Source organism: Fistularia commersonii, chromosome 3 (assembly GCF_037954325.1).
Source record: "Fistularia commersonii isolate RoL2024-O1a breed Wild chromosome 3, RoL_Fcom_v1.0, whole genome shotgun sequence".
Lineage (NCBI taxonomy): Eukaryota > Metazoa > Chordata > Actinopteri > Syngnathiformes > Fistulariidae > Fistularia > Fistularia commersonii.
The window spans coordinates 23,277,925-23,299,599 of record NC_141286.1 but is presented as its reverse complement, the minus strand read 5'-3'; the positions used below and the strand labels follow the sequence as shown (position 1 = coordinate 23,299,599).

The following is a 21,675-nucleotide window of genomic DNA, read 5'->3' as shown; positions in this document are numbered from 1 at the left end:
ACAAGATCACTGCAACACTCAAAAATAAATATGAATAACTGTTGTCTTGAGTGCTTGCCGTGTGTGTGTGTGTGTGTGTGTGTGTGTGTGTTTGCAGACAGACACGCTCGGTCTAGCGTCCGTCCTTGGGTTGAGGGAGCGGGTCTGACATCAGCCTGCAGCTGCACTTCAGAAGGGAGAGGAAGGCAGAGGAAAAAGGTAGAAGGCCACGTCATCCTATTTCCATCGGGGCAGCCTTGTGCGCCCGTGGACACTGTGTAACGCCGCTCCGGTAGAGTCACCTTTAAAACACTCGCTGTGCAGTTTCGTCCAGACAGACGCTGTTTACAGTGGGTTTTCCTTCCCTCTCTCACACATCTGCGTTTTTTGTCCTTCATGACTCTCTGAGATGCGAATTTGCAGACGTTCAAAAAAAGGGGAGAAAGCGCTCGGAGGCCGCATTTCCGCGGCGCATCTGCCGGAGCCGTCCGAGCCGTCCGACCGTTTGTCGGTGACCTACAGCTCCGGGCGAGAATGTGCGCACACACACACACACACACACATGCTCATCCTAAGTGATGCGGCGCTTGACCAAAACGCAAAGGCCTCTCGTCGTCACCCTTTACTTTAACAGTCGCCGCGGTAACTACCTGAGCCCGTTCTCCGCCGTCCCACGCGCTCTGGGATGCTGGCAGGCGCCCGCGGCCGCTTCCGTCCCTGCTCGCTTGTCATTTCCCCGCAGAAATGTCACTTCCCCGGCCTGAATCGAAGGAATGGAAATGGGTCATTGTGGCCGTTGGTGGATGGAAGATCTGACAAGGAGCAGCGCCGGGGGAGAAGATGAGAGCAGGATTCTGGAGCCGAGCGTGGAGGGTGGGAACCGGCTCCGTGAGAAAAGCCTCGGTAGCGGATAACAACAAGATAATATTAGTATGTGGTGATGTTAGATAATTCTTGGAAGGTTATTCCCTGAAAGATAACAACACAAGCAACAATCATGATCTGTTTACTGTACACAAACAGAGACATGAATGGTTGTGTGTGTGTGTGTGTGTGTGTGTGTGTGTGTGTGTGTGTGTGTGTATGATGTAAGTCTGCCCACGGCGATGCAGTAGAATGGCTTGTGCTGAATATAAATCAGGTGACTGAACAGGCGGGGGTTTCTTCCCAGACAAGCCCAGAAGATTTTGTGTTGCCCACTCCTACATTGCTGATGCACACACACACACACACACACAAACACACATACACACACACATACATACACACAACCCTTTCTCCACATAACAAGCACTGTGTTTACCAGTCTGACTTCAGATCGACCACCAAGGTGGAGCAGAGACGGTCGTCTCGGCTCTCAAGCACCTGGATTAGACCTTCAATTTCAAGCGCTTTTCCGATTTTAACACCTTGCCTCGATTGAATTTTTGCCGCCGTCGCCGCGGCGCTCTGCCCTTTTCCATTTATCTTCCGGTCAAATGTTCAACGGCGCTCCGGAATTCCATCCCGCGTGAATGCTGAAGACGGCGTTGGACCCCCAGAGAGGAGGAAGCGAAGCGGTGACCATGTGGATCCCGACCCCCAGCATGACCGTCCCCCAGCGGATGGTTCTGTACGGGACGTGCGCGGTGGCCCTGATCAACTCCGTGGGCCTCCTGGTGCTCCTGGTGCAGCAGAACCAGCAGCGAGCCTGGCTGGAGCAGACGGAGGAGAGACTGACGGAGGTGGAGCAGAGCTCGGTGGTGGAGTTCCTCCAGGAGGTGCCCAGATCGCACGCGGGGATGCGGGCGAGACCCGGCGAGCCTCAGTACCAGTACTCCAGGAATAAGAGGAGCGGAGAGCCGGAGCAGGACCTCAGGGAGCTCCGGCAGCCCAAGGGACTGGACCTCCAGCAGCAGGAGGTCAGCCAAGAGGTTGGAGAGGAGACGGAGATGAAGGCGAAACTCGAGCACAAGCACAAGCACAAGCACCGGCACGGCCACGGCTACCACAAGGCCGGCGTGCAGGACGACATGATGATGATGATGACCTACTCCTTGGTCCCGGTGAGAGCCGGCACGGGACGTTCACAGTTGGCAAATGCATTTTTTTTTACTCCGGTTTAATTCGTTTTTAACTTTGCAGCCAGGGCGGGATTAGGTGAGTTAGCGACTACCGGTGAGCCGTTAAGCAAGCAGCGGTCTAAAAGGACAAAACCGTGGCCTGGTTTTTCTAACATTGATCTCAAATTTCTTGACAATAAAAACCAGATTGGAGCAGGTAGTTATTTTTAAGAAAGCACATCAATAGACTGACCTTTAAATGTTATCATTCAGTCACTCCCCATTTCAGCAAACACGTGTGAAGCTCATATGTAGATGTTGGATTTTTTGATTCGTTTAACCTTTGACACACAATCATCAATATTTAACATTTTTGTGGAAAACAAAGCGATTGAACCTGGCATGTAAAATATCAACCTGTGATCCAAATCGTGATCCGGCTCATCGCACCTATAATTCTTAAACCTGAAGGATTCTGTCAGGGACCTGCAGATGTTTGTTTTCTCCCAGTCATTTGACTAGAAGAGCGTTCTCTCTGCCCCCAGATCAAACTGCTGATCGACATCTGCAACAGCACCAAGGGAATCTGCATAGCCGGTATTGTGTTCCTCACGTTCCTTAATCACGTTTGAAATATCACTTCACCTTGTTTGACATCCACAAATTCTGTATTTCAGGACCCCCGGGACCGCCGGGTAAGTAGACGCCGATGAGCCGCACAGTGTTCCGCCCTTTGTGGTTTACTGACCCGAATTCTTTCTAAATGTGTTTTTGTGTTCCGCAGGTTTGCCGGGTGCTGATGGCGCGCCCGGCCTGAACGGGACCGACGGCGTCCCGGGTCTAAATGGCTTGCCCGGGGCCGATGGGAAACGAGGAAAAAGAGGCAAGTAGAAAGAGAGAGAGAGCGGCGTTTCTTTTTTTTTTTTTTTTTTTTTTAAATTCAGTGGCTTTTTTTCGAGATAAAGAACTGCTGGTGCAGCGCAGCAGTCAAAAGGCTAAGTTCAACAACCCCCCCAGGGGATGGGGGCCGGGGGTCGGGGGTCGTACCGAAACACTCCGTCAGCTCAGTTCACAATCATGAACGTGCACAAAAGCACATATGCGCATCTGCATGTCACCTTTTATTAACAGTGAAGTACTTATTCACCAGTCACCGACCTTTTTTTTTTATTATACACATTTTATTCAATATTTATATTGCTCTTGTTATCAATTATCTTCCGAAACAAAATAAGCAGGTCAAGATGACACTTTTTTTTCGCTGTTATTGTGTATTTTTGTGGCAGTGTTTATGGCTGTACTGATTTTTAATTCATTTTTATCTAACTTTCCTCGTTTTTCTAATTGTTGACGTCCTGAAAGTAATGCAAGGAAATACTAAAACTAAACAAATATATCTCATCCACAATAAAAACACAGTACAAATAAGTATAGCTCTGCAAAAGATGGGCGCCCAAAGATTCTCAAATGTTCTTTTTTTTTTTTTACCTGAATGAGAGCCTCCTCAAAAGTCATTGGATTGATGTTTGGCTAATGGCTAATGGATTAGCTGTAGTGAGCTGGGTTTTGTTCCTGCACGCCAGGTGAGAAAGGGGAACCTGGGGAGAAAGGAGAACGTGGTGAGGCTGGTCCACCCGGAGAAAAGTCCCAGCCGTCCAACGACATCATTATTGAGGGTGGGTGAAGATTCCCACTCTGTCTGTCTTCCTATTTACTCTCCCTTATTCTCTTAAATTTTATAAAATGCTTGACTTATAAACAGGTCCTCCTGGACCACCTGGACCCCCAGGGCCTGTGGGGCCCCCTGGACCACCAGGCCCCCAGGGGCCTCCCAGAACAAGGCACCACAGGGCTCACTTACAGGCTGCTCAGACTCTGGGTAAGATATTTTTATTGATTTATTTCACAAATAGTGCTAGTGGATAGTGTAATCTTGATCATTGTATGGTGTGGTTGAAACTATTATAAAATATATATATATACACACATATATATATATATACACACACACACACACACATATGTATCCATATATATACACACACACACATATGAGTGTGTGTGTATATATATACACATATGCATATATGAGAATATATGCATACATGTATATTATATACATGTATGAATATACATGGATACATGCATACTTCATGCATATTTCATGCATAGATGCCTACATATGTATGGATATATGTGCACATATATATCCATACATATGTGTCTATATAGGTCTATATAGGTGTGTGTGAGATATATATTTATATATGTGTGTGTATATGCGTATGTATGTATGTGCATATATATACACACACACATATATATATACATATATGTATGTATGTATGCATGTATATACATGTATAGGTTCACACAAATGTATGATACACTGTCATTTTTATTTTATTTTGTTTTATTTTATTTATTTATTTATTTATTTTTTAATGACTAAACAAGGAAAATTTGATGAGAAAACTCTACGAGCATATTTGAGTAAAAGCAGCTGCCGGAAAGGGATCAATCGCCATTTTGTCATTTGCTTGCCATCATCCAGACCGGGGTGGCCGGATAAACTTCCCCTCAGGGGCCACATGACAAACTTGGACCGACCGAAGGGCCAAACCGATCGGCTGCAAACAACCCGACTCATACAACCTCACTTTAACAAAACACACGTTGTCTGGTTTGATGAGCCGCCACTAATAATCATCTAGTTTATGAAAATATGGAGCAGGGCACATTAAGTCATTATTTAAACGTCATTTTTAACAGAGCGCGCTTTGAACAACAAAACCAATAATGTCGAACGCACACGTTTTGCGGTGGAGAGATCACTTCCTGCCGTAATAGTGTAATGGTGGTGGTAAATTGGGTTCATTACATGGACTCGGGCTTCTGAGTCACTCACTGGTGAGCTGCTTCACTTGAGTCACACTGCTGGGAGATGGCTACTGCCCAAGTGGTACAATCCTAAAGTGGTACAATCTTAAAGTGGTACAGTCCTAAAGTGGTACAGTCCTAAAGTAGCCTTTTTGTCTGTAGCTCATGCTACGTCTACGACTAATAACAATAATGCTGATAATATTAACACTAATAATAATAATAGCTACTTTTGTCGTTGTTTCGCTTATGATAACGTATAGTAATGTAATACATTTTGTTTAACGCCTCTTACTGGATAATCTAGGACACGTTACAGATATACATATCCAAAAAATACAGATTTTAGAGATGCAATAAATACAATAAAAGTGACAAGGGGGTAAACATAAAAATGAAAGTAACAGAGAAGTTATAATGGCTGTTATAATATGTTGTGTTGGTCCATACCACAACGACTGATAATGATAATAGAAATAAAAATCATCATTATTAAAAGGAATATTCTATTCTATAAGTTTAACGTCTTGTTTACTGCAATTTTCAACTTTCGATTTGCTAACTGAAGTGAAGTAAGAAGGTACACAAACACTTAACGCAGTGGATTCCAGCAAATGCTGATAAACTCACCTCCAGATATTGTATGCTTTGTTTTTTTGGATTACGTAGCTGGTTTTAACTACTAATTTCCTTTGTGATGTATCATTCAGGGAAAAAGTCCCTGTCAGCTTTGCCGTTTAGCCAGCAAAGCTACAGAAGTCCAAGTCCGCTCCTTCAGTCAAGTTCTAGTGTTTCTCTGCAGCGGTAATGGTGATTCAAATTGTAATCCTTAAATATACTTTTTACATCTGGAAATGAATATTTAGAAGTCTAGATTTTGTGGAAAAACTTGAAAACATTTATCCCTTACATGAATTTACATTTTAATTTACCAACAGTTCTCTATCTCAGGAGCTTCGCGCATCACGTGTTATGCTGATGTAGTTACATATGAACAAAATAAGAACAAAAGTTTAAATTAAAGCAATTCGGTTTTACATTGTGCACAGTGCAGACCTATTTCCGTTGTTTATGTTTTTTTTTGTAATTCCAGTTTGGCCTCACAGGATCCTAAGCAACTTAGTTCTATCAAAGCGAGTGGGCAGGATAGCGGTTTGCCAAAAGAATAGCCCGTGCATTGTAGCATTGCAAGCTAAACTGCAAAGCTAAGCTTTCCCAGCTTAACTGCAAGATTAACAGTGACTTTTCCTCATTGAGTTGTAAACTTGCGGTGATATCTGAAGTCTTTGTTTTGTTAAAAACTCACGGAGTGGGAAAACTGCTCAGTGAATAGGTCCGATAAGGTTTTGGTTTAAATTATGTCTGTTTTATATTTATGTTTAAAATTCACAGTCAAAACAAATGAGTGTAGGTGCATTTTAGGTTGGAAAATTTTCATTGGAAAAAATCCCACAGCACAAAACATGCAGCTTGGTTGCTGGTTTACATATGTAAGCTAGCCTACATAGCTAGTTTTGCTGCTCTACATATCATTGCTACTTAAAATCCTGATATAAAAGTATTTAGAAAAGACGAAAAAAACAAACAAAAAATGGGCCAGGTTGAAAAAGGGGCTGATTCAGGAAAAAAAGGACGAAAAATGATCTGGGGAATTATTTTAAGAAGATGACGATATGTAAGCTAGCTTACAAAGCTAGCCGACCTTATCAAGAAGCCTGGTCCCATTCTGCCTCTTTCTGTTTTGTATGGACTTGGGTCTTGGGTTGTATTGCTGCGGTTAAATTTCTCTGAAATTACTAGTGATTAAAAAGCGATACATATCAGTCTAACCATCATATCAGTCACGGTTAGCAGTTCCCTTTTGAAGCTCCATCTGTGGTGGAATTTTTTGGCAAAAATTGGGGATTATGGTCAAACTCTCTTACCAATGTCACCTCGCCCTGATTCTGAAAATCCACTTTTGTCCCACAGGCCCGTATTTTGCCATCCCGAATGATGAAACCTCGTTCACCAAGGGGATGGAGAGACCGGACGCAAGGCCGACCACGAAAAATGGTGTGTTCCCAGTGGTGTTTCCAGGTAACCAACATGTTGGGGAAGGGGCAACCTAACACAGCTGTTGTGTCTCTCCAGAGTGCCTGATAAAGTCCCTGATCAACCCCAGGAATGTGGCAAAGATGGAGAGCACGTTTGGCAGCTGGATGAAGGACACCGCTCTCCTCAGTGACGAGCGCATCTGGGTGGCGGAACACTTTTCAGGTGAAAGAGGGAGACCTCGATGCAAAAAAACGCATCTTTCGCGACACTTTAAGGTAATCTGAGGTCAAACCGAGGTCTTCTCCATCAGGTCGTGTGATTAAGGAGTACGGAAGCATCGCCTCTTTCCAGAGCAACATCAGCAACATTGTTGACGTCCAGAGGTTCTACCAGGGCTGCGGCCACACTGTTCACAATGGCTCCCTTTACTACCACATCGCCAGCTCCTCCAGCATCGGCAGGTAAGCCTCAAGGCACACCCTCATCTGTACATCTATATATATATATATATATATACATGCATAAATACACATATGTATATGTATATGTATATGTATGCATGTGTGTATATATATATACATGTATGTATATGTGCGGATATATGAATGAACATGTACATATGTGTGGATGTATATACTTATATATGTTTATATATGTGTGCTTATATGTATGTACATATGTTTATACATGTATATATTTATATTCATGTATTTATATATGCATATATGTGTGTCTGCATATGTGTATACCGGTATATGTATGTATGTATATATGTATGTATGTATATACAGGACTGTCTCAGAAAATTTGAATAATGTGATAAAGTTCTATATCTTCTGTAATGCGATTACAAAACCAAAAATTTCATACATCCTGGATTTATTACAAATCAACTGAAATATTGCAAGCCTTTTATTATTTAAATATTGCTGATTATGGCTTACATCTTAAGAAAACTTAAAAATCCTATCTCAAAATATTAGAATATCATGGAAAAGTAATTTTTGTTTTTTTAATTGCACGACAGACGAAAAAGAACTTTATCACAATATTCTAATTTTCTGAGACAGCCCTGTATATGTGTGTTTATATCTTTATGTATATATGGATATATGTGTATTTAGTTACATATGTGTGTTTATGAACGTATGTCTGTATATATTAATTCATATGCGTTAATATATCTGTGAGCATTTTTGTTTTTTTAATTGCACGACAGAAGAAAAAGAACTTTATCACAATATTCTAATTTTCTGAGACAGTCCTGTATATATGTGTTTATATCTTTATGTATATATGGATATATGTGTATTTAGTTACATATGTGTGTTTATGAACGTATGTCTGTATATATTAATTTATATGCGTTAATATATCTGCGAGCATTTATAGTTTAATTCAGAAGGAAGAGGGTGACTGCTTTTAATGTTACCCGAGGATCATTTTCTTAATACGAAACACTGAGTTGGATGTTTTATTTTTCCATAGTGTGTTAAACGCATGAGTGATAGCGTGCACGTAGCTTGAATGTGTGTTCGTTTACTGCGGGTCAGCATCGTTCTTATCCCAAGCTAACGGGCGGCAAAGTAACGTATTTCCAAAATGTTTACATGTTCTGATGTTGATTCTTTTCTTTATTTTTAAAAACAGATATAACTTCCACACGAAGCGTTTCCAGACTCTCCCTATAGACAATGCTTTGTACCATAACTTGGACTACCTGCTGCACAACTCCAAGACCTACTTCAAGCTGGCCGCGGACGAGAACGGTATGTGGCTGATCTTTGCCTCCAGCATGGATGACAGCATCATGGTGGCCCAGCTGGACCAGAAGACCTTCTCCGTCACCTCCTACATCAACACCACCTACCCCCGCACCAAGGCCGGCAACGCCTTCATCGCGTGCGGAGTTCTGTACGTCACAGACACCAAAGACACCAGAGTCACCTTTGCTTTCGACCTGCTGAAGGGCAAACCGGTCAACGTGACCTTTGACCTGAGGTCTCCGGGGGGAATCCTGGCGATGCTCTCGTACAGCCCGAAGGACAGACACCTTTACGTGTGGGACCAGAGCTACGTCAGGCTCTACGTGGTCCACTATATCTCCGATGAGTGAGGACACGCATGCTGGATGAGGAAGGATGAGCAAAGCAGCGAGACTCTGCTCTGTTATGTGCTTGTCGTGTTAATGTTCCCACTGAACTCTCAGCTCTAGAATTTGGGTTCTCAAGGCTTCACCGCTCGGCCCCACAAACGTACAAGAAAACCCATGGAAGTAACTGAAACACACAATAGGCCAACTGAAACATTTTCGACGACTTAGATCACAGTATTTTGTTGACAATTATTATTATATAATTACATTCTTTTTAACAGCTATGACAAAAGTGGTCATGTGTCATCTTAATTTATTTAACATTTGGATGATCGCTTATGTTTACATAAATGTAACGCTCCTTTTTTTTTAACGTAATTTAATACTATTTTATAAAGGCGTGTTTTTATATTTTATTGGACTTGTTTTGTTCAATTTTTCAGATTTTATAGTTTCTTTTTTTTCACAAAGTCCAGTGTTATTTGTATAATTTTTAAAGACAAAAAAAAGCATTTTTAAGCCTGTTATTTAAAAAAAACGCTAATTATCAGTTTGGATTTTTTTCCCACCAGAAAGTATATTCAGAAGACTTATCTCTGTAGATAATGTAGTGAGACTCTTGGGCTGGAGAGTGTGTGAGTATGTGTGTGTGTGTTAAGAAACCCTGATGTAGAGCCTGCTAATCAGCAGTTCTTGTGCAATCCTGGCATTAGATGATATGATGGATGTGAAGAGTAGCGTGCTGTATTTTTATTTGATCCCCAGTGTAGCGGTGAGAATTTGCTCTTCACATTTTAATCCAATAACAAGATTGACATTTGATTTTGTAAATGTGAAACATCATGTTTTACATTTTTTTTTTCACTTTTCCACCCCGTTTCTTGTATACACGTGTTCCCCTTGTGAAGCAGCAGCATGGTATCCAACTGACTGTACACAAATAAATATCTAAAAAAAAAAAAATTTTTCCCTAAATAAAAGGTAAAAGACAGACTGACATAAAAAAACACATTGTGGGCAGAGAGAGGGGGAGAAACACAAATCTGTTTAATAAATACCAAACATACACCTAACAAAAGTTACAACTAATCCAGCTGGTATGATACAAACCAAAAAATAAAGAAATGCTTTCATGTTTGTACAAGCTGTTGTGATATCTCATATATATATATATTTATATCATTTATATATTAAAACTATTTCAAACATTTTACTACTAGGCCAAATAAAGCCAGACATTCATTTGTATTTAACAGTTTCTTCTTCAACCTATTTATTTGAAATAAAATTTTTAGTGTCTCCATATTTTGAGTGCAAATATCTATTCCTTATGGATGAAACAGTAAAAACAATTAGCGAGGTAACACACTTACATACAGCAGACTGTTGCACGTCTCCCAGTCAGACACAGTAAACCCCTTACATTCCTAAAATAAAAGGCAATAAGTTAATTTTTTTTTTTTCAAAGGAATGCTCAACCAAACAAACACAAAAAATATAAATAAATTAAATAATACATTTCATTAATTAGAAAAAAACAAAACAAAAGAAAACAAAACAAAAAAAAAAAAAAAAAAAACAACGGTAAATTCAAGAATATCTTGTGCAAAGCCAGAAGTGAATCTTTTGTGTTTCCGCTCTGGATTTGAGGGGCGCTGATGTCGGGGAAAGACGGATGGGAAACACTGAAGTCACAGTCACGAGAATCAAACACGTCGTCGTCCAAACAGGAATGTTCTTTAGCGGTGATGCTGCCGCGCAAACAGGCATTTGAGGGCAGGTGGGTGACGGACACAGCAGAGAGAACACGGGGGCGGGGGGGACCGGAGCGCCTCGGGCCAAAAAAACCCCCGGGGCCGGAGCGCGTGACCAGTGGGGGGTCGAGGGGGGGGTCACTAGAGGAGCAGTGCACCATCAACTCTTCCGTAAGGGCCGAGAGAAGCCAGGCAAGGAGGTGGGAGTCGGGGGGGGGGAGGGTTCAAAAAACCATTGAAACAAAATGCAGATTCCAACAACTCGATTCACACTGGAAACCACTGACTCAATAACAAACCACAGTGCTGGTTACAGGAGATGCTAAGAGCTGTGGGCACAAATATGACGACAGTTACACACTTTTTTAAAATTTTTGCTTGAGCACTTTTACAGAGCACTATCAATAGACCTGTGATTGCACCGCGGAACGAGAACAGGACATGCATAGCTTCCCTATGGACACGCTCTACGAGTAGAGATTGTTCGAGAAAATGACGATAAAACTAGCCTTAAAATCGAGTGTGTTACCCTTTGCTCGGAACTTCGCTTTCAGCCTTTGGGGGGGGATAAGATTTGCAGCTCCGTTTCTGTCACTCGGGATTCGAACCCATCAGCACTGCACGCGGCGAAAGACGCCAAAAGAACCTTTGGCCGACTCTTTCCCATCGGTTTCTTTACTAATGCCGCGAAGACGTTACGTAAGCTTTCCTTTTTTTTTTTCTTTTTGTTTTTTTTTTTTTTGATTTTCCTTTTCCTCGCGGTCTACTGTCCCTGCTTGCCCTCAGCGGTGGCGGAGGCCGGCGTTACAGGACGTCCACCAGGCAGCTGGGGATGTTGTAGCGGTCGGGCAGGACCCTCATCTTCAGGGTGCCGTCGGCGCCGCACGTGAAGATCCGATTCCCGGGCCGGGTTTCCACCTGCATGACGCCGGCGCCGATGTTGCGGAAAATGGACTGCTTGGCGTGCTCGCTGCTGAAGGCGTGCATGAGCCCGTGGCCCGCTAACTTCCACACCTGAAAGGGGGCAGAAACCACAGCAGGGAGGGGTTAAGTATAAAAATGCGAGAACTCAAACCGAACAGACTCTCTTGTGATTAATGAAGGAATCGACTCCTGCAGATTAAACAATGAAATCCATCCATTCATCATCTAACAGCTGGGCTGCTTCTGAAATGAATTAATTAGCCTAGCATGTTTATGGACTGCGGGAGGAACCCGAGCAGACATATGGAGACATGGAGCCTCCACACAGAGAGCCCTTGGTGCTGTGAGGTGGAAGCGCTAACTACCGCGCCAACCTCCGTTCCTTTTTACCTGACCTCGATTCACTGATAATAGTGCGTGATAAGGATCAATCAAAGGATTTGTTATTCAACAAAAATATCCCCATCACCCATAAATTGATTGAGAAAGTCTTGTCCCATCATCCGACGTAGCGGAGCGGACGAACACCTTGTCACTTGGTGCCACAAGAGGAGGAAGACTGCTTTGTTTACATCCACCAGTCGTACGCCATGTTGGATTGGGGAAACGGTCACTTTCTTTCATTTGTGTTTTTTTTTTTGGATGCCAGTTCCAACTTATGGTGAGAACCGCGTTGCGCCATTGGAACGGAATTCGATACTTTTTACTCATTAAATACTTTGCTACAATACTCGATGTAACAGCATAAATAATAGGAGATCAATACTCTGGGTACAGACAGAGTTAACTGAGGTTAACTGGGGTTAACTGAGGTTAACTGGGGTTAACTGAGGTTAACTGGGGTTAACTGTCAACGGCTAGATTCGACAAAGGCTGGTTCTGATCTTAGCGGGTGGAGCCGGCGCGTCACCTTCATGTTTCCTTCCGCGGAGCCGGTGACAAAGAAGTCCTCGAAGGCGTCCAGCGCCAGGGCCTTTATGGCCGAGTCGTGGGCTTGGAAGGTGTGGAGCAGCTGCCTCTGGCGGATGTCGAACACGCACACGAAGCCCTTCCGGCCCCCGGTGATGAGCAGCTGCTGCTTGGGAGCGTACTGCAGCACGGTGGCCCCGTTCTCATGGCAGGGGAAGGCTGGGAGGGACGGAATTGCAGAAATGTGAGACGCGCGGGAGAGAGAAGGCCGGTCACCTGATGCGGAGCCGTAGCCCTCGAGGTCTCACCGTGGACCATGGTATTGCTGGGGGAGATCAGGGTGTCCCAAAGGCAGACGTTTCTGTGCGGAGAGTCAACAGACGACACCGATCAGTCCTCAGAGCCGAGAGGAAACCGAACAAAGAAGCACGGCGGGAAACTTTCCCGCCCACGCTGACCTGTTATCGTTGGACTGGCCAGCCGTGGCGATGAGGCTTGAGGAGGTGATGAAGGCAAAGTCTCCGCAGGTCTTGGTGTGGCACTGCCAACTCTTCATGAGAAAGAAAAGGGAAAATGGTGAGCGTGTTTAATGTTGGCAAAGACGCACAAGTGTGTGTATGTGTATGTGTGTGTGTGTGTGTGTGTGACGGACATGGTCTCACCAGGTAGGGTTTGGGGTTGGAGGAAGTCTGGTTGACCTGCCAGAGACTCAGGAAGCCCTCGCCGTCTGCAACGCCACACTGCAAGAGGAACAGCGGGCCATCAGCTCACCGGCTAGACTAAACAGCAAGTTCTGTGTGTGTGTGTGTGTGTGTGTGTGTGAGCACGTACCTTGTTGCCCTGGGAGTTGAAATAGAGTCTTGTGACTCGAGCGTTGCCCGCCTGTCTGAAGCAGATGAGCTGCTGAGGTCTGTTCCATTCAAACATCCTCACACTGCCGTCCTGAGCTCCTGTCATGTCTGACACACACACACACACACACACACACACACACACACACACACACACACACACACACACACACGAACACGAGTAGTAAGTGGCCAAGTAGGCAATGGCACTAAGAGTTAAGTGTACTCTGCGCCCGCAGGTACTTACAATACTGATAGATGGGATGGGACGTCATTCTCTTCACATTATTCAAATTCCTCTTCATGATCTGAAAGACAAAAGATAGAGCATAATAACTACACATAATACATATGTTTATATGTATATTTAAAAATTGTAAACAACTGTTTCTATATATCATGAAATCAAAAGAAACAAGTCAATAACAACAAATAAAGCCGATCATACGTTCATTTGAAACAAGAATCAAAGGATCAGGACGCTGCTGTATCTGAACTGACAGGCATGATCTCAGCAGCTCCCTGGTCGCCGTCTTCTGTGAGCTCCGGGTGCCGCGGGGGTCCGGGACCCCCAGAGAAACCCTCGGTCCCCTCCCGATGGGCGTATCGCGCTTTCCACAACATTTATCACTCGGCTGGGACAGGGAGAGCCGCCGCTGTGTGCAGGGGCGTGACGCAAATCTGCACCTTGGGTGAGCGGCTGGCGCTATCTGTGTTTGCCCGCCTGCATCTCTGCCACGTAAACAGCCCGCCCCTCGGTATCAGCCTGCATAGACTCAGCAGGACAGCTGTTTAGTCGGCACCGGCTCGACGGAGATAGGGGCGGAAAACACAAACTGGACGTGGAAACGCGCAAGGAAGAGGAACGAGTTTCTCCAGCGTGTACTTTTGACACAGAATACTTCACACCTGCAGCATTTCGTTGACATTCAGAGAGGATAATGCGGTTCTGGTAAACACCGGCGGCATGCTTGCAACCTCGGTATGTGTGTGTGTGTGCGCGCGCGCATGTGTGTTAAAAGGCTCTCGTACCACGCTGGCCCCCATGCTGGTCTGCCCGCTGCCGAGCCACGGCATCGACGCCGAGACCGGCATCTGCGGTGGGGCGAAGGGGACGGAGCTGGCCTGGGCGATGTTGGTGTGGGACGACCGGTAGTCGATGTCGTCGGAGCTGCAGGACAGAACACGGCGGCGCGTAAACAGACGCTCACAAATAAATCACTGTTAAAGGCAAAACAAACATCCTGTCTGAATCCGAACCTGCGCGACTCCTTGTCGAAGTCCTCCCCTATCCAGGTGTACGGCTGCACCGCCACCAGGGTAGACACGTCCACCTCCTGCACGTCGTGGGTGGAGGCCAGCACGATCTCGTTGGAGTTGGCCTGCGAGGTCGGAGATAAACATTGCCTCATCTGATGGAAGACGGAAGCTAAGCTCCAACTTCACACGCGCTTCGGTCACCTTGTTAATTGCGAACGCCATGATGATGTCCGACTCCTTGTGAATGATTTTGGCCTTGCCTCCTGGGTAGCCAAGATCGGCCTCCACCTGGAAAACAGGAAGAGTGCAGGCAGGTCAGAATTGGAGGAAGCCCACGGAGAGCTCATCAGAAAAGGGGTGTCCGTAAATCGTGTTAATGCTATATTGATTCAAGGAGCGCAGCGGGAAAGAAATGGCGACAGAACCCCTTCCTGGTTGTTGCTTCGGGGTCGTTTATCCAGATGATCCCGCTTTATGCAAAGGCAGCATTAAGTTCAGCCACATTCGTTAGAAGGGGAAGGGGGGGGTTAAAAGAATTCGAGGTGCAAAGTGACCTCTAGCTGCTGATTTGGTTTCTTCCACGGAGACACCCTGCGGGATTAGCAAGCCTCACGCAGACCTGACGGTTAGCATGCAGGTTAGTAAGATCTACTGCACGCATTAGCTTTCTCCTTACTGAGTGTTTGCAGGAATCAGCCCGGCTTAAGGACAGAGTGAGAGAGGTGAGAGGAGACGCAGACAGACATTATTGGCGGGGGGGGGGGGGTCCGGGTGCCAGATCAGAGCCTGGAGTCAATATCGTGACGAGGGGAACTGCAGGAGAAGTCATTATCAGGCCAAGCTGGAGAGGAGGTGGGAAACAGCTTTAAAAGTTGGTTTTTTTTTTTCCCCCCTCCCGTTTCCTGACAAGCGCCCCCCTGTGCCGGCTGTGCACGACGGTGGGTGTTTTTAAAGGTTCCACATACTTGCTCCTCCAAGCTTGACTTCGCAGTGACTCTCCGAGGCAGACGGACGGGTGGACAGACAGAGCGGGGGCCTGCGCTGGTGCAGTGAGTGATACTACCTTAGTGGGACTGCTAGCTCCCGCTACGCAGTTTGGGCTTACATGGTCCACATGGTTGTCTACACACTACATGACACACACACACACACAAGCGACACACACACACACACACACCAACACAGCACAGGGGACATGACACACACATGCACAGACATGGAAAAAAATAAAAAACATGGAATGAAAAAAGAAAATGAAAAGCTTGGACAGGATCTTTATGTACAGAACGTCCGAGTTGTATGTTCAGTCCTCGATCACGCATGCACGCGATCAAGCACACGTACACAAACACGCACACGTGCACACACACAGCCGTGGATCGGTTCAATTTCAGTGTGTTCATAAATAGAAGCTGGTTATTTTAAAAATATCTATTTTAAATCTTCTACGCATAATGTATGTGAAATTGCTTAACGTCACGATGCTGTTATACCCCCCTCCTGTTGCCCGGCTCCGGCTAATTATAGGTTTTAGGTCGCAGCTCCGGCGGCGGGCTTTTGGAGAGACATGACATAACACGGTGTTTCCCCCCGACGTCACGGAAGCCGGCGAACCTCCGTGTTCTTGATTTAAGAAGGCCCGGCAGTCAAAGCACGGACTGTCATAACAGCGGGCGGCTTCTCAGCGGCAACTGACAGATCTGTAAACAGCGGGTAACACGTCGGTCTCGCGGTGTCCTGGGAGGCTATGGGTCTATCTGCTGAACAGTCTGGTATTTAGACATTTTATCACATTCCGAAGGCCTCTATGGCAGAGGATCCGTGGAGGCTGGGAGGGACAAACACAAGATGAGCCAAAACACACTTAGAAGCTGGAATTAGGAAATTAATTGCACTCAAGTAATAAAATAGAATTAATGAATATGCACAGTGACGATGGTTATCAAGACGTGTTATTGTGAAAAATAATGTATACATAGATTTTTTTTTTAGTCGCCTGCATTTCAAATGTGTTGTCGCGTCCTTGTTATGTCGAGCCCTGCAGGTCCTGAACCCTTTTTACATTTCTATGCGTCACCGCGCTGCGCGCTGGAGGGTCTAGGTTTCTGTTCGACCAAATACGGTGGGGGTTTTGGGTGGGAGGTAAACAGAGAAGCGGGAGGAACAGACGATCTAAACACACAGTTTTAACTAGTTTCAGCTCGATGTCCCATTCAAACGGAGCGGAGGGAAAATCAAGCTCGGCAACAACCGCGAGTGAAATTTGCCAACGCGTTTGCCGTCTGACCTCACTCTGCTTCCTCTTCTTCGTGAAGATGTAGCGGATTAACGTCTCCTGAAGGACCTCCTGTTTGACTAGAAAATGCCACAGACGCCGGGCCGGAAACGACTGGTGGTTCTTTGTTCTGAAAAGACAGGGTGTTTCAAAGTATATCTGCAGCCGTTTCTTCACTTGGGGTGAATTGAAGAAAGCACGCATGCATGCGACATGTAGCAAGTTTTATTTGCCACAGAATACGTTGTGAGCCTCACTTGAAGGGTGTGTTGTCGGGCTCCAGCATGGCCTTGTGTCGCAGGATGGCGGGGCCGCCTCCCGCGCTGAGGTCCGTGGGGTAGGTGTTGATGTAGTTGGGAGGCGGGCCGTCAAACTTGTTCATTGGGTCCAGCAGGAGTTGCTCCCAGTTCTCCAGAGTCTTCAGCACGGCGTTGCAGAGCGGCGAGATGACCGGCAAGTCTATGATAGAGACACAGGTGCGCAGCAGGACGCCAGGTTAGCGGTTCAATTTCAATGAAACTGCCATGTTTGGGTGTACAGTGGAACCTTGCCTTACGAGTTAAACTCTCCGTGACCGAGCTCATAACGCAAATTGAATTTCGCTATTAAAATGAATTCAAACGATATTCGTCTGTTCGAGCCATCTGTTTTTGTTACGTGTTTTAAATAAGACAATTTGACATAAAAAATCAAAAATAATGTATGAAAAATTAATATCACATAATTAAAGATAATGTGTAAAATAAACAGGTTCTATCAAGTGCATTTACCTTGAAGATCTGATGCCAGCGGCAGTGCACAAATGGGGGAGTTTAGATTTGATGCTCTATCGTTTAAATGAACTTAGTGGCCACACTGAATGCTACAATGTATTGCTGACTGTAACTTGCACACTTTGCTGCACTTTATCCCCAAAACTTGATTTTAGCGATGGAGTGAACGGAGCTCCTCTTTTTCAAACGATCAAACCGTCCCCCACCGGCTTTGAATGACTTCCAACGCCTCGTGCGTTGACGTTCTCACTGTCTGCGGCACCGAATCCCAAACTTCTCCGGTTCTTCATGGACAACACACACACATACCTTGCTTTTCCATGATTCTTTTTATGAGTTAACTTGCTGCGCACAGTGCGCCCGACTGTTTTTAAACTCCACTTCACGGACAGCGAGTTCCGCGCCAGTGACAAACGCTCATCCTGCTCGCTCCTGAATCTGACATTTGGCTAGTAGATTAGTTGGTGCACTAAGTCAAGGTTCCACTATATCGTCTTCGAAAAATAAACACAGCTGTTTGTTAGAGAATGTGTGTGTACCTGTGAAGTCTAACCCAGTGAGCGGGAGGAAATTCTTAACGCAGTGGTGAGCCAGTTTCACCATCACCAGGCGGATGAGAGCCCAGCTGGAAAGTAGAAGTATGGGATGATTCCAATCGGAGGTAAATATTTGACATTACGTAGTGTTGGTGGTGGTGGTGGGTGCGCCGAGGGCTCCCGCCACACCTGTAGGAGTTGGGGTCAGAGTGCTCGTTTATCTGCGTATCGGAGAGGAAGGCGTCATCGTCGTCTTCGTCGTCCTCCGCGCCGCTTTCGTCCGAGTCGTACAGAGCGTTGCTGTCCGACAGCGGCAGGAAGGGCTGGGAGGGAGAGAGAGAAGAGAATCAGAGAAATCAGAATCGCGGCTTTCACTGGAGTTTACTCGACGCTGTGAATTCACTTCCGTACTTTTGCCACAAAATAGTCCCACATGCTGAGCTCCGGGGGGATGAACTTCTCCCGGTAGGCCGGCCTCTCCATGGGCACGGGAGGAGGCGTGGCGGGCGCCTCCTTGACGGGCCGTCCCGGAACCAGCATCCTCATGTTGAATCTGCGCCTGTATCGGTCGGCGTCCTCCGCTGGGGGTTGAGGGGGGGCCGCTTGGGGGGGGGGGGGGGCGGGACAAAGATACGGCATTTTAGGCTTCAAACTTTTGAAGGCGGACTGACAAGCGGTGAGAATTAAAACCGAAGCTCAGGATTACTGGACTGCCACGCGTTCAAGAGATAGGAGGTGAAGAGTGTCGGCGTCCTACAGAGCAGAGCAAACGTGGGTGAGGTAGCACGTCCTATGCAGCTCATCCGTGTGCACCACATGGCTCCTGTTAGCTGTATGCAATGTGTGTAGATGCTTTGAGGAGTCGGAGCACACAAGAGAAAACTACTGCACTCCAAGACAGAAGAGACACCAAAGCACTCAATCCAAACATTTAGGATGAGATGGCAGAGGAGGACTCGCTGGTCGTACACGAACCTGCGCCGTTGTCCTGGATGACTATCGCTGGCGTTGCACCAGACGGGACGAGCCAAAAAACAGCAGAGTGGAGAGAGCGGTTAGACACGCCGAACATGGTGCGCTGGATAAAACGCACCGCGTTCGATGGTGACCGGTGATACGTTAGGCGCACCGAAAGGTGTTCCCGAAGGCGTTCGACTTGAGAACCCGGCTGCGACCCTGTCGGCCTTCTGGGTGTGATTTAGAACGTGTCCTGAAAGCCGTTCTGGCCTGTAGCTGAAAGCGGCCTGTGATTTGCAGACGGGTGTTTTGCTACGCTCAAATTTCCCAGAGTAATTCTGAAAAAGAGAGGGGCCTAATTTAAAGACAAACCCTCTCGTCTTATCCAGCACTTCAAAAGCTCGTACTTATCTCAGGGCCACGCTCTGCAGTCTAAATGACAACCTTCATCTGACTAAACCAAACAGATACACGACGGGCACGGGTTATTTTGGCCAAAGGAATATGGAGTGAAAAACAGACGTAATTTCTACAGAGCATCAACTCAGAGAGGGGTTTTACTTCTACTGAAGTACGAACTACAGGTTTACAGTGACTGGCGTCAAAACACAGCTACTTACAGAGGATCTGGGGCTTCATAGGTATTAAAGCCTGTTAATGTGTACCTGGTTTAGCATCAGAATCAGAGTTAGCCTGAAGGGGCCGCTCAACCGTGGCTCCTGAGCACTCCTGGCTAGGCCCGGCTGTTGCTTCCATGGCAAAGCAAGAAATGACACCATGAGATGAATAGAGAGGACAGTAACGATGTGTACATGCAGTGCAGCGGGGGTCTCGTGCACGCACGCGCGCGCACACGCGCACACGCGCACACACACACGCACACACGCACACACACAGAGCTGTTCAAAAATAAACAGAGGTGACTTTCTTGCCCCTGTTTTGATAACGGACATTCAGTAGCGGCTGAGAGAGAGAGAGGAGCAAGTCAAGCATCTGCAACAACGCAAACCTGCACGATCACCATGCACTGGGATTCTGCACTGCAATCCACCAGCCCCGGTTACTCACAGCTGGTTAAAGGCGCCGGTGCCACAGTCCCCTTCCCCTCCCCCTTTGAAACGGGAGGAAGGGGTTGTTTAGGGCGCTGGGTTACCGCGGGGATGGATTGAGGGATTAGGGTAGGGACGGTCTGTTCGGGCCTCGGCGAATCCTGAGACCCCTCTGGCCCGGCCGCCTCAAAATCAGCAGGCGCTGGGACAAAGGGCAGAGGGCACACTCACACAAGACACTACACTGCGGCAGCAGCGGCGGCGGCGGTGGCAGCATTATCATCTCTGGCTTCAGGGGCTAAGTGGATTTCTACGTGGCTGTGCAAACAGACCCAGAAGGATGGAAGCGTTGCCTCAGATACGCCAGGATGTTCAAGAAAAAAACAAAAAAAAAAACAAACAAAAACACAGGAAGGGGAGGCAGACAACAGGAAGGGCATAATGTAAGAGTAGAGACAAGAGAAGCCCAAGGACGGGTTAAAAAAAAAAAAGGCAGAGAGAAATGTATAATTAATGAATAACACTATGATAAATTTACCTGGTGGGGCTTCTGGCCTCTTTGGCTTAATAATGACTTTGGCTCCTCCTCCGAAGACAGCGGCCCACATGCGGTTGTTGAGCGGATGCGCTGCGAGCCGGAAGAGCTCGTTGCTGCTCTGAGTGCCCAGACCGTGGATGAGCAAGGCGAGGTAAACGGCCACGACCGCCTCGCACAGCAGCACGTTGAGCCTCGGCTGGTCCTCTTCCCTGGCCGATGTCAACAACGAGATCAGCGAGGACACACCTGGAGAGACACGCACGGCTTAAGACGCTGCCGGATCAAGCTAAAACATAAAAATAAATAATGCAAGTCTAAAAACGCTGAATGGGGGAGGAGGAGCGCGACGGCGCGATCCGTCTCCGTTTTCCCCTTTCCTTCCCAAAGGCGCGACGCTCCTAATATAGAACGCCATCTGCCTCCCTGCATAAACACAGACTGGCTGCCGCTCCTCTTCGCTCTCGGCTCCTCGCCTGCTGAAGCTCACACGAGCGAGCCATTTTCAGTTGCCTTTTACACGGGACTTCCGTTAATTCACAACGCCGCAGCTTTGCAGAGCGGTCAGAGTCAGAATGTCCTTCAAAAAATAGGACGCACATTGATGGGAGAAAGGGTTTTTTGGAGGACGGGAGATGTTTTGTTACCTGGCCACTGCGCAGGGGCAGAGTTGGGAGTGATATGTTCCTCGATGCTTTCAGTGCGGAGCCTCTTCCTCTCGCTGAGCAGCAGGCCCTGGTACACCATGCCTGTAAACTGGTTGGCCTCAGTCTGGCTGCTGCAAAATTAATAACGACGTCAAGGCCGAGGCAATTTCGG

General features: G+C 46.5%; 2 protein-coding genes across 7 annotated transcripts in view; one reads left to right on the top strand and one right to left on the bottom strand.

Annotated features, from left to right (window-relative positions):
- Positions 1-1,150: 1,150 nt before the first annotated feature.
- Positions 1,151-10,336, top strand: gldn (gliomedin). The gene is made up of 10 exons (XM_086144244.1): positions 1,151-2,024; positions 2,567-2,618; positions 2,699-2,716; positions 2,806-2,904; positions 3,605-3,697; positions 3,784-3,900; positions 6,873-6,956; positions 7,035-7,160; positions 7,249-7,399; positions 8,589-10,336. Exons 1-10 carry the CDS (start codon positions 1,494-1,496, stop codon positions 9,052-9,054), a joined length of 1,737 nt encoding a protein of 578 aa, XP_086000370.1. The 5' UTR covers positions 1,151-1,493; the 3' UTR covers positions 9,055-10,336.
- The window catches only part of dmxl2 (Dmx-like 2), a 35,734-nt gene continuing 24,116 nt past the window's right edge, over positions 10,058-21,675 (bottom strand). The window contains exons 37-55 of one of the 6 annotated variants that reach the window (XM_086144238.1): positions 21,504-21,634; positions 20,860-21,105; positions 20,341-20,523; positions 18,727-18,917; positions 18,505-18,638; positions 18,319-18,404; positions 17,264-17,465; positions 17,019-17,136; positions 15,795-15,860; positions 14,933-15,019; positions 14,732-14,853; positions 14,504-14,642; positions 13,719-13,779; positions 13,452-13,579; positions 13,283-13,360; positions 13,079-13,170; positions 12,929-12,981; positions 12,622-12,839; positions 10,058-11,801 (exon numbers count right to left, since the gene is read on the bottom strand). In XM_086144238.1, coding sequence (XP_086000364.1) covers positions 11,592-11,801; positions 12,622-12,839; positions 12,929-12,981; positions 13,079-13,170; positions 13,283-13,360; positions 13,452-13,579; positions 13,719-13,779; positions 14,504-14,642; positions 14,732-14,853; positions 14,933-15,019; positions 15,795-15,860; positions 17,019-17,136; positions 17,264-17,465; positions 18,319-18,404; positions 18,505-18,638; positions 18,727-18,917; positions 20,341-20,523; positions 20,860-21,105; positions 21,504-21,634 — 2,545 coding nt within the window. In that variant the 3' untranslated portion in view covers positions 10,058-11,591. Of the gene's footprint in view, positions 11,802-12,621; positions 12,840-12,928; positions 12,982-13,078; positions 13,171-13,282; positions 13,361-13,451; positions 13,580-13,718; positions 13,780-14,503; positions 14,643-14,731; positions 14,854-14,932; positions 15,020-15,696; positions 15,861-17,018; positions 17,137-17,263; positions 17,466-18,318; positions 18,405-18,504; positions 18,639-18,726; positions 18,918-19,937; positions 20,022-20,340; positions 20,524-20,859; positions 21,106-21,503; positions 21,635-21,675 lie in introns of those variants that run through there. The other 5 variants (XM_086144241.1, XM_086144239.1, XM_086144242.1 and 2 more) reach the window with 5 other exon arrangements.